Source organism: Ruditapes philippinarum, unplaced genomic scaffold, assembly GCF_026571515.1.
Source record: "Ruditapes philippinarum isolate M1 unplaced genomic scaffold, ASM2657151v2 ctg2955_1_1_1_1, whole genome shotgun sequence".
Classification (NCBI taxonomy): domain Eukaryota; kingdom Metazoa; phylum Mollusca; class Bivalvia; order Venerida; family Veneridae; genus Ruditapes; species Ruditapes philippinarum.
The window spans coordinates 98,809-112,151 of record NW_026860365.1 but is presented as its reverse complement, the minus strand read 5'-3'; the positions used below and the strand labels follow the sequence as shown (position 1 = coordinate 112,151).

At 33.6% G+C, this 13,343-nt stretch overlaps 1 protein-coding gene across 10 annotated transcripts in view; it reads right to left on the bottom strand.

Annotated features, from left to right (window-relative positions):
• Positions 1-5,433: 5,433 nt before the first annotated feature.
• The window catches only part of LOC132759803 (golgin subfamily A member 6-like protein 22), a 44,736-nt gene continuing 36,826 nt past the window's right edge, over positions 5,434-13,343 (bottom strand). For all 10 annotated transcript variants that reach the window (XM_060751650.1, XM_060751653.1, XM_060751652.1 and 7 more), the window contains 5 exons: positions 8,945-9,015; positions 8,464-8,568; positions 7,580-7,674; positions 7,177-7,246; positions 5,434-6,020 (listed from right to left, as the gene is read on the bottom strand). In XM_060751650.1, coding sequence (XP_060607633.1) covers positions 5,790-6,020; positions 7,177-7,246; positions 7,580-7,674; positions 8,464-8,568; positions 8,945-9,015 — 572 coding nt within the window. In that variant the 3' untranslated portion in view covers positions 5,434-5,789. The remainder of the gene's footprint in view (positions 6,021-7,176; positions 7,247-7,579; positions 7,675-8,463; positions 8,569-8,944; positions 9,016-13,343) is intronic.

Genomic DNA, 13,343 nt, shown 5'->3' with positions numbered 1-13,343 from the left:
TTCCATGCAGAACTCCGGTTGCCATGGCAACCGAAAGAAAAAACTTTAAATATCTTCTTTTAAAAAACCATAAGAGCTAGAGCTTAGATATTTGGCATGAAACATCTTCTAGTGAGTGTCTACCAAGTTTGTTCAAATAAAAGCCCGGGGGTCAAAATTGGCCCCGCCCCAGGGGGTCATTGATTTTCCCTATATGCATATAGTAAAAACTTAAAAAATCTTCTTTTAAAGAACCAAAAGAGCTAGAGCTAAGATATTTAGCATGAAACATGTTCTAATGGGTGTCTACCAAGTTTGTTCAAATTAAGGCCCTGGGGTCAAAATTGGCCCCGCCCCGGGGCGTCATTGATTTTCCCTATATGCATATAGTAAAAACTTAAAAAATCTTCTTTTAAAGAACTCAAAGAGCTATGGCTAAGATATTGAGCATCAAACATGTTCTAATAGGTGTCTACCAAGTTTGTTCAAATAAAAGCCCTGGGGTCAAAATTGGCCCCGCCCCAGGGGGTCATTGATTTTCCCTATATGCATATAGTAAAAACTTAAAAAATCTTCTTTTAAAGAACCAAAAGAGTTAGAGCTAATATATTTAGCATGAAACATGTTCTAATAAGTGTCTACCAAGTTTGTTCAAATAAAAGCCCTGGGGTCAAAATTGGCCCCGCCCCGGGGGTCATTGATTTTCCCTATATGCATATAGTAAAAACTTAAAAAATCTTCTTTTAAAGAACCCAAAGAGCTAGAGCTAAGATATTTATCATCAAACATGTTCTAATGGGTGTCTACCAAGTTTGTTCAAATAAAAGCCCTGGGGTCAAAATTGGCCCCGCCCCAGGGGGTCATTGATTTTCCCTATATGCATATAGTAAAAACTTAAAAAATCTTGTTTTAAAGAACAAAAAGAGTTAGAGCTAAGATATTTAGCATAAAACATGTTCTAATAAGTGTCTACCAAGTTTGTTCAAATAAAAGCCCTGGGGTCAAAATTGGCCCCGCCCCGTGGGTCATTGATTTTCCCTATATGCATATTGTAAAAACTTAAAAAATCTTCTTTTAAAGAACTCAAAGAGCTATGGCTAAGATATTTAGCATCAAACATGTTCTAATAGGTGTCTACCAAGTGTGTTCAAATAAAAGCCCTGGGGTCAAAATTGGCACCACCCCGGGGGTCATTGATTTTCCTTATATGTGTATAGCAAAAACTTAAAAAATCTTCTTTGAAAAAACTCAAATAGCTAGAGTTAAGATATTAAGCATGAAACATCTTTAGTGAGTGTCTACAAAGTTTGTTCAAATAAAAGAACTGGGGTCAAAATTGGCCCCGCCACGGGGGTCATTGATTTTCTTTATATGTGTATAGCAAAAACTTAAAATCTTCTTTGAAAAAACCCAAATAGCTAGAGTTTAGATATTAAGCAAGAAACATTTTCTAGTAAGTGTCTACAAAGTTTGTTCAAACTAGAACTATCACTAAATGTGATTAATACCCCCACAAGACTGCTTCGGAAATGAGGATGTTACTAGTAACAGAATATCTTGTAAAATAATTGAAATATAGAGTTATGGTTGTGGGCAATTAAAGATAGTTGTGGTTCTTGTATATTGCATTTCCTTTCAATGTGGTTGGCCATTGATGAAGTTTTATTGAATCACTCTGTAATAAGTCCAGAAAGACAAAGAAAAGGAACAAAGGGCAATAACTCTATAAATACTGAAGATGGAGTTATAGTTCTTGTGCACTGCACTTCCTCTTTTTGTGCTTGACCATTGTATAAAGTTGTTTTGAATTTCAACCAGTACGTTTTAAGTTATGCTCCAGACAAGGAAAAGTATCAAAGGGCAGTAACTCTGTATTTTGTCAAAATGGAGTTATGGCTCTTATGCACTGCACTTCCTTTTAATGTCCTTGACAACTGTATGAAGTTGTATTGAATTCCAAACAGTTGTTTTCAAGTTATGCTCTGGACAAGGAAAAGTAACAAAGGGCAATAACTCTGTAATTTGTCAAGATGGAGTTATGGTTCTTGTGCACTGCACTTCCTCTCAATGTGCTTGACCATTGTATGAAGTTATATTGAATTCCAACCATTAGTCTTCAAGTTATGCTACAGACAAAAAAAAGCAATGGAAAAGTAACAAAGGGCAGTAACTCTGTAATTAGTCAAGGTGGAGTTATGGTTCTTGTGCACTGCACTTCCTCTCAATGTGCTTGACCATTATATGAAGTTATAATGAATTCCAACAATTAGTCTTCAAGTTATGGTCCGGACAAAAGAAAGCAATGGAAAAGTAATAAAGGGCAATAACTCTGTAATTACTTTAGATAGTTATGGTTTTTGTGCACTGCACTTCCCCTTATTGTGTTTGACAATTGTATGAAGTTGTTTTGAATTCCAACCAGTAGTGTTCAAGTTATGCCCCGGACAAGGAAAAGTAACAAAGGGCAGTAACTCTGTAATTAGTCAAGATAGAGTTATGGTTCTTGTGCACTGCACTTCCTCTCAATGTGCTTGACCATTGTATGTAGTTATATTGAATTCCAACCATTAGTCTTCAAGTTATGGTCCGGACAAGGAAAATGCAACGGACGTCTGGACCGCCCGACCGACCAACCGACCACCGGGTGACTCCTATATACCCCCCCAAACTTCATTTTTGGGGGTATAATAAAAGCCCTGGGGTCAAAACTGGCCCGGCCCCAGGGGTGTCATTGTTTTTAACTATATGTGTACAGTAAAAACTTTAAAAAAATCTTCTTTTAAAAAGCCCAATGAGCTAGAGCTTAGATGTTTAGCATGAATTATCTTCTTATGGGTGTCTACCAAGTTTGTGCAAATAAAAGCCCTTGGCCCTGCAATGTTGGGGGGGGGGTTGGGGGGCCTATATACAGGTGAGCGACCTCAGGGCCATCATGGCCCTCTTGTTATATAAAACTGATTTGCTGGGACTCTGGCAGGGAGGAGAAATTATATACTGTAATTAATTTACCTTGCTTTGGATATGAAACAGTTCATTACAAAATTGAAAAATTAGGCAACAAACAGTATTGAGTCTGGTCACACTGTACGAGTGAGCAATCTTGCCTGGCTCTATATAAGTGACAAAGGCTAACCACGTGGTTCCACCTGGTTAACAACACAATGGTATACATCTATACAAAGTTGTTACTGTGATAACAGAACACAATTTGTATCACAGTATGCAAGTAAGCAGTCTAGCTATATATCTTGTGTCCAAAATCATTTGCATTCATTTAAATGAAACACTTAGGACTAGCACTGTACCATGTATGAAGTTCACATACTACTGAAATTTAAGGGGGTGTCTGTGGCTGAGTGGTTAAGGTCATTTACTTCAAACCACTTGCCCCTCACTACTGTAGGTGGACAATATGCTCAAGGTTTATTATTTCAATCACAATCGAACACCCTAATGAAACCACTGGCCTTCCAGAAGCTAGATGGATAACATCCTCACATTCAAAGAATCTGAAGTCCTTGGAGGAAATCTTTTTATTTGGATTCTTTTATGTAAGGATAGCTTGAGGAAGGTCAGTCGTTCTATTCAGGTGCCTGAAATAAGCGCAAAGGGGCATCTGAAATCTTCCCATCCACCAGGATAGCTGGAAATTTGCAATATAACCAGAATAGTGTTTGCATGACATCCTAACCAAAAAAAAAAGAATATTGGAAGAATATTATCCTTGACTCTTAAACTTTTAAAGATAAGCTCTAAGTACTTGGTTTACTCGTTAAATAGTAAACAAAGAGATTGTTCAGAAATTGGACAATTCTAATCAATATTATATTATAAATAACATTTACTAAATCCCCATTTAAATAAACTGTTCATATTATAATGACAAAAAAGAATAACAAGCAATGAAAACAGACAAGATTAATGCTGAAAAGTGAAAAAAATATCCGCAATTTATCTTATTCATCATTTGTACTTAGTGACATTTGATAATTTGTGCGACTTAATTGACAATGTGTTTGGAGAATACAGGCAAAACAGTGTCATCCTGGTAGATGAGACCCCCTAAAAATACACTTCAAGATGAAACGATTATACATCAAAACAAGTAAGTAAGTTTTGTCCCTATGATTGGCTATAGGGTATATTGTCGGAAATATATCTATGGTTGGATCAAGATCAACTGAACTCAAACTAATTGTTTTATTATCTTTATTTTGATCTACTGACGTAGACATATAGCTTTATAACTACCTAATATATACATATTGACATAAAATAATAAACAATCTGTAGCCAGTCACAGTGACCGTCATTTTATATACAATAATCTACAACTTTATAATTTTAAGAATGTTATGAAAGAAAACCTGCATAGCAAGAACAAATGTAAATGGAAAGCAAAATGTACAGATATAATAATTATTGACCTTTTAACAAGATGTGATTGATAATTCTTAATATTTCATTTACATGTAAGCATATGTCACTTTTATCAAATTGAAATTAATTTGCAATTATTCAAAAACAAATACATTTAAAATCGATAGTGTTACTTTTTAATTAACCATCTTTGCCTCCTCTTAAAAAGTGGAGTGATCAATTCAAAATATTTTGCAAATGACTACCTGGTACTTGGATAAAAATATGATAATTTTGTACAGCTTGGAGAAAAAGGTTGTGTGAAAGGAAAGATGCCACCATATTAATTATCATGTCTATAATGTTCTATCAGTATTAGACAATGTCTGACACAGTGTCTCTTAAACTGTTAAAATTATTATTTGTTTGGCTGTTTTCTACTGTTCAAACATTTCACTGGACATTACATAATACAATCTTTAAATTGACTTATAAATACAATTACACATGTTAAAACAGAAGCAGTGAGTGACATAGCTCAAAGAACTTCAATTATATAAAAACATTGAATTCTGTAAACTTATTATTCAAGTAAATTCTTACTGTAATGTAAACTATTCAATGAAGACAATTTGGACAAAGTACATGATGTACAACAACATGCTTCTGAAATTATTTTAAAAAATCTAACATAAAATAATAACATATCACAGTTATTTGATATCACAAATATTAGTCAAATTATTGCACACCTACAGTGATGCTTGAACAATCTATATATTTGTCTTTTGATTTATAATAACATAATTTAATACATTCAGAAGAGACATGTTTCTTTCAAGCAATATAATTTAAATTTAATATCTAAACTGCCAAATATATACAAATTTGAAAAGAAAATCCTGAAGAAGTTTTGTTTTACATTTTACATTAATATGAAAACAAAAATCAGTCAACTATTAATTTAATAACATGTTCAAACCAATTTATACTTTTTTCTTAAGGTAATCCTTTGTTTAAGACTAACTTCTAATTAAGCAATGGATGTAGACTAACTTCAAGGCCTAAGCCTAAGGCCACAAATTTGAGAGGCCCAGATTAACTTAAATAACACAAGACTTTTTTGCCTTTTCCAATTTCTTGGTATTTCTCCATTCTTTACTCTATTGCCTTTTATTTGTCTGTGTCAAATTTATGAGAAGTTTTATTCTATCATTAATTACTACAAAATGTTTTCTTCATTCTGCTTCCTTCATGGATATCCTGTCTTTATTTACTAGTACTAATTCTTTTCCGCATTCATAACTATACATCAACACACTGGTTGTTCACAACTTATGGCATTTTCTATAAGATGAACATATTCAATGCTTGCATGCTCATCAATATGAAAACCATAATTTGCACCTTAATTAATATGTTTGATCCTCTCATAAGTTCCTGTGACATCATCACTTGTTTCTTGTATCATCTAGGGGATTCCTTACCACAGATTCATGTATCATGATGAACAATGGAATATAAGTCAAGAAATCGAGTAAATCTATGGCATGTAAGTGAGCCAACTTCTCACGAACTTCCGTTTCATGTTCATAACTAACCCCACCCGCCCTTAGATCCACACACAACTGATCTATAGATATACTGTTAGTGTCTTTATCAACATTACACTCCCATAATGTCTGCAAGAAAATATTGTATAGAAATTAATAATCATTAAACATAATTATTTGTTTATGATAAATATTCATACACTTTTAATAGGAAAAAGTATTGAGAATAAAAGAATCAGTGTTAGCACAAAATTTAATGACTTGAATAACAAAATGCTAAGGTTTGTTGGAATTAAGAAGTTCAACCAGTAATTCTTCAAGTTTCATAATCTGAATGAATTTGACAATATAGGGATGTCAATTGTCGAGTGGTTCTGGTTGCTGACTTCAAATCACTTGCCACTCAGCACTTTGGGTTCCAATCTGTTAGATACATTGGATTTTTTCATGTGAGAAAGCTATCCATCTAGCTTACGTGTCATACATAATGCACAAATGGGGTGCTGAGCTCTTCCTCCACCAGTAAAGCTTGAAGGTTGCCATACGACAATAAAAAGTGTTTGTGTGACATGAGTCAAACAATCTGGATAACATTATGATTTCATTTCAAGTGACAATTATTTCCTGCACTTCTTATCACACCAACATTTTAGCAGCTTTTATTAGTCACTAAGTAGAAATGCTTTAAGTGCAATACAGATTCTTTCTGCAAGCATTTGAACATCTGTCCTTATCTAGCCAAATGAATTATGTTCTTTCCTGTAAGAATTCACCTTTTCACTAATCAAACACAGTAGGGACAAGTTATTTTAAGTCATTTCAAGTATAGAAATGCTTAAATTCAAGTATAGAAATGCTTAAACAAAGATATAATCATATCTTAATGTCTAATATGTCAATCATTTATTTTTTACTTGCAATTTTAATTTCGACATTAGACACAATCAACACATTGAAGCACTAGTTAGGCATACCTTTAATATGGCAACTGATTATAATCAGACAAAGCGCTAACTTTTCTCTGTGCTTGTCATTAAGAAAAGGGGCATAACTCTGTAAAAAGGTAACTCAAAGTTATGGGACCTGTGCCACAGAGAACAGATTTGTTAAGTTTTAACCCATACTTTTCAGTAGTTTTAGAGGTACAAACTTGCATGCAAAACATTAACCAAAGTGGGATGCTGGCACAGGTACCAACGTCAGTACAATATCATTGTTCTCGCTATTCCACGAAGTCAAGCTAAAAATTTACATGTTAGACGTAAAATGTATGTAATGTACTTACTTTACACTTGAACATTTTCATTTCAAGAGCTTTAAAATCCATTTTGCCAATCAAATTCTTCATCCACTTACTGAAACATCAATAAAATACAAAGTTTTCTTATGATAAATGAACAAAATCAAAAAAATTACAACACTATAATATGTACCTTAATAAAGTAAAAATTAGAAAATTAGCTGAATGACAACTTTTTCATTTTAAAAATATTAGAATGCTAAAATAATGCTGAAATATCATGATAAGAAAAACCATTCTGATAAAAACAAACAAACAAAACCAATTAGATTATCATAAAACACACTGTTCTTTGCATTACTCCATTAATCTTAGAAAACAGATAATGTTCACATTGATCATTCTTTATATGTATAAATTTAAGACTCTAAATGCAAGTTAAACTTACTCAAGAGCAGATATCCTCTGTGATAATGCAGCAAGCACTGAGAATATCTTAAAATCAGCACCATGTGTAAGTTTGTAACCTGTCAACTCCAATACCTACATATAAAGTAAAATTATACAGAGTTACTTCCAATTTTCCATTCTATATTACTCCTACTAATCAAAGGTTAGGGCTGTTGCATGCCTCCAGATGAACCAAATGTTCCAAGAAAATCAAACTTTAGAAAAATGTAAGATTTGAAGAAAAGTTATAAGATTGAATTAATAATTTACATGTTATGTGTGATTAATGACTGATTTTGCAGTACTTATCACCTTATTTCCTCTGCATAACTAATGCAGCAAAGGATATTTTTGCATATTTTGACCTCTTTTTGATAATATATGCGGATTGTAAGCACAGTTTGTATAAATTATTTGTTTGCTTCTTTTAAATACATTTTTAAGAAAATTGGCATCACTCTGGAGGCATTCTACTTTAAACAGGGCATTAAATATTATGATCTATCATCACAAATGATGATTTCATGGTGTCGAAAAAACAAATTTTTTTTGCACTTGTATGTCTAGAATGTTTCATAAAAAACTCCTTCAGAAAATGTTTAATTAATATACACTTCACTATCAAACAAGCCTTAGAAATTAATTAATACAATTACAATTCAAGTTTTTATAATTTTGATTTAATTGACAAGATCCTTTTCTTTTTTTTCCCTTAGATTCTGAGGCTGTTCTATTGAGCCGCTTAACACAAGAAATGAAAGAAAGGACTTTCTAACAACCAGTAAACAGTAAAAGAATATAAGACAAGCTTTTTGCTTCCTAAATAAAATTCAGTATATTTAATCTAATGAAAAAAATGTGGATATAGAAAACAATACATACCCTATATAGATACTCCTCCTCTGCCTCAGTGAGTTTATTATTGACACCTCGGAGGGCAATCATTACATCTTCACCCTCCAACCAGCCACTTGATCCCTCATCCACCTTGTAATAATATATTCCATTAAAACAGTGTCAATTTTATATGTACATGTATTTTTTAGAAAAAGACATTTAAATCTAACTGAAACAAAGAAGTCAGCAAATAAGTAAGTATCCCTTCTTTTTCAGTCTCAAACTGTTACAGTAACTAACATATTTCATAAAATATGAGTATTATTTATAGTGTGTCTTAAAAGTTAAAATACTAATAACTAATGATGTAACCCAGTTGAGTTTTATTCAATTATTTGTGAAAACTTTGCATATGAAACAATTTTTCGATTGTATGAAAAAAATCTCTAATGTGACCATAGTTTCTGAGTCATCATGAATAAGATCTCTAGTTATAATATATATATAATTATGTAATCAAACTTACTGCATCAAATGCATGTCTGTACATCTCAATATTGCCTTTAGTAAATATACAGTACTTTGCCAGAAAACCATCTGAAAATTTGATGAAAAGCTTTCACTAGCAAAACTCTATTTCCTTCACTTTTCAGAAATAGTGTCGTAACTTCAAAACATATCAACTATTCCCTGTTTTTACCTTACTTTTGTCAGTTATAAGCAATTCTATGTCCAATGTACATACTACGTTTTCCGCATCCATGATACCTATGACAAAAACTTGGTTTCTAATGTGTTATAATTGTGTGATTGAGGTGAAAACAAAGTATATTATAGCCTTCATTTATTATAAAGTATCAAATGAACAGCTTACAAAATATTAGAGATACTGTCATACATTTGTATTTTTAGCAACAAAATATTACAAATTGTCAGTTTGGCATTAATAGATTCATTATAACATATCATCTGATATTGTAAAGAAAGTTTGTTTGGTTTTCAGTCTAATTGGACACCTAGAAAGTTCACCAACGATAATGTATGCTAACTAGTTTTGTAGCTTCCTTACATTATAAAATTGGCCCAGCAATAGGATCCACATGGTTGAAAGTGAAGCCAGTAATCACCTTGATCAATTTGAAATGGAAAGCAGTTTCTTGCATAGCAGAATGGCATTTCCGTGAGTTTTACCCATGCCGAAAATTTCATCTGGCATGGGGGGTGCCAGATTAGTCGTATGCCATACAACAACCTCATTTTGGCGCACTTTATGAATAAACGGTGTTAAAATGACGTCATTTTAGAAAAGAACAAGATTGCATTTGAGAAAAATGCTATGCCACCGCATTAATACAACACTAAATAGTAGTGTAGGAACAGATGTTTTTTTGTTTCTATACAATTTTGAAGATTGTCATAATGCATAGATCCCTGAACTATCTAATTCTTAATATCAGATTAGTGGTTAAATCTGTTGTTAACTCAATAAAAGATCAGAGTAGGAGTATATCAATGCACTCGAGTCTAGTGAATTTGGTGGTGAAGGTCATATTTCACACAGCCTAAATTTCATGACTACATCAAAGGACAACACAGTAAGACACTTTGTAAAAATCTAGGTCAGCTGAAATCAAAGTTCACTTTACATCTTAATCTGTGCACATGGTTCAAATTTCATAGCTGTACATCAAAGGACAAGAAAGTAGGTCACATCATCAAAATCTAGGTCACCTGATATCAAAGTTCAATTTTACAACTAAAACTGTGCACATGGTCAAAATTCCATTGCTGTACATCAAAGGACAAGAAAGTAGGTCACTGTCCCCTTGGGCAAGGCAAAATTTTGGACCAAAGGATTTAATTCAAAACAATCTTGATACAGTCCACCAAACAACATTTCAAGTCAAATATCTAAGTTGTAGCTTTCTCCCATTCAGAAAACATCAACAAGGAAAGGTTTTGTTTTATTTTCTGTTTTTACTATGTGTACATAATGAGAATCACTGCCCCCGGGCAGGGCCAATTTTGATACCAGGGGAAAAATTTGAACAACTTTGGTAGAGCACCTATAGATGATATTATATAGCAAACATCAAAGCTCTATGCCTTGTACCTTCAGACAAAAAATTTTTTTTTTTTTACTATATGTACATAATGAAAATCAATGACCCCCGGGGCGGGACCAATTTTGACCCCAGGGCTATAATTTGAACAATCTTGGTAAAGGTTCACTTCACAAAGTCTCATGCCATATATATTTAACCTCTAGCCTTTGTCAATTCAGAGAAGAAGATTTTTCAATTCAGAGAAGAAGATTTTTCAAGTTTTTACTTTATACATATAAGGAAAACTATCGCCTCTGGGGCAGGGCAATTTTAACACTAGGGGGCATAATTAAAACAACTTTAGTAGAGGACTTATAGATGATATTGTATACCAAATATCAAAGCTCTAAGCCTTGTACCTTCAGACAAGAAGATTTTTTATTTTTTTACTATATGTACATAGTGAAAATCAATGACCCCTGGGAGTGGGGCCAGGCCAATTTTGACCCCAGGGCTATAATCTTGCTAGAGGTTCACTACATTATGTTTCATGAAAAATATCTCATTTCTAGCCTTTGTAAATTTAGAGAAGATGATTTTTTTAAAGTTTTTTACTAAATACATATAAGGAAATCCTATGGCCCCCAGTGCGGGGCTAATTTTGACACTAGAGGCAAAATTTGAACAACTTTGGTAGAGTACCTATAGATGATATAATTTAACAAATATTAAAGCTCTAGGCCTTGTACCTTCAGACAATAAGATTTTTTTTGATTTTTTACTATATGTATATATTGAAAATTAATGACCCCGGGGTGGGGGCAATTTTCACCCCAGGGCTATAATTTGAACAATCTTGCTAGAAGTTCACTTCACAATGTTTCATGCAAAATATCTAACCTCTAGCATTAATTTTGTCAATTGCTAGAGGAGATTTTGACCCCAGGGCTATAATTTGAACAATTTGGGTAGAGGTCTTCCAGACAATGCCTTATGCAAAATATCTAAGCTCTAGGCCTTTTTGGTCTTTACGAGAAGGATTTTAAGTTTTTACTATATGTACATATAGTGAAAATCAATGACCCCCGGGACAGGGCCGATTTTGACCCCAGGGCTATAATTTGAACAATCTTGGTAGATTTCTACCAGACAATGCCTTATGCAAGAAATCTAAGCTCTAGGCCTTTAGGGTCTTTACAGGAAGGTATTTTATGTTTTTACTATATGTATATATAGTGAAAATCAATGACCCCCGGGGCGGGGCCAATTTTGACCCCAGGGCTATAATTTGAACAATCTTGGTAGAGGTCTACCAGACATTGCCTTATGCAAAATATCTAAGCTCTAGGCCTTTTGGATCTTTACAAGAAATTTTTTTAGATTTATTCTTATAATTCCTTTTGGTTGCCATGGCAACCAGATTTCTGCATGGAATGAAATTCTTTGAACAACTTTGGAAGCCCTTCACCCAAGGATCAATCCTGCCAAGTTTGGTTGAAATTGGAGTAGCGGTTTTTCACAAGAAGATTTTTTAAGTTCACTATATAATCTATATAACACACACACACAAACAAACAAACACACACACACACACACGCACACACACACATACACACAGGTAAATCGCTATATGCCACCGCATCGCAGATGCTGCGGTGGCATAAATATGTGCTTTGAATGACGTCATTTCACTGTTGTTAAGTTGTAAATTCATACGCTATTGTATGAAACTAGAAATGTATCCATAGGACACAGGTGCCCCCACACTCCACTCTTTTGTCAATCTTATGACTCTAGGTTAAATATTTTTGTTGGGCTACATGTGCCACAAGTTGAAAACTAAAACTCTTTTATGAAAATAAGGGCAAGGACTTTACAAATACTGAATAAATCCACAAGCGAACCCAAAGGTGCATAAGTACACATCCTGACCAACATTCTTGTAAACTTTCAGGCCTACAGGTCAAATACTTTTTGACCTTATAATGCATGAACAAGTTGAAAATTGCAAATTTATACTAAGTCAAGGGCAATTACTCTAACAAAACTGAAAAAAATCCACATGCAAAATCCCAGGTGCATAGCTTCACAGTGATGTTGATCATTATTCCTGCAAAGTTGATTGATTCTAACTCAAGCACTCAAGGAACAAATAACACAACATAATGAAACAGTTTTTACTTAGTCAAGGGCAATAACTCTACAAATACTGGATAAATCCACAAGCAAAATCCAGGTGCATAGCTTCACAGTGATGTTTATCATTATTCCTGAAGCTTGATTTATCTTATATACATCTATTACCGAGCGTCTCAGTGATACAATGTCGACTGGTTTGCAATTATCAACCCAGACTGAGAAAATAACACACCTTTATAGAACAGTACGCTAACCAGTCAGTCATTTTTATCGGTGTCAATGTAAACATTGCCTACGCCAAATTTGTTTCACTAAATGTGTAAACTGTAATTATTATGCGTAAATATACGCCAAAATAATGACGAAGCTGGCGTATCCTGAGTAGGCTATTTGCTTGCGTAAATGACGCCGATACGCACGCTATCTCTAATGCTGCCGGGGTCTCTATATAAGGTTGCTATATACAAAGTTTGGTTAAAATACCTCATTCCAAACTGTAGTTGGATGTGGACTGATGACAGACGGACAGACTGACCGACCGACTGACAAGCTGACATCTATATACCCCCCTAAACTTTGTTTGTGGAGGTATAATAATCATATTTGCTCAGTTATTGAAAGAAAATTCTAGCTGAGCACAATGCAACTGAAACTACAAATAATTTGTAACTTTGTGATGTCGACATAGAAACCAGACACTGCAGTCCAACACACCAGCTATATATACTACCACACTATATG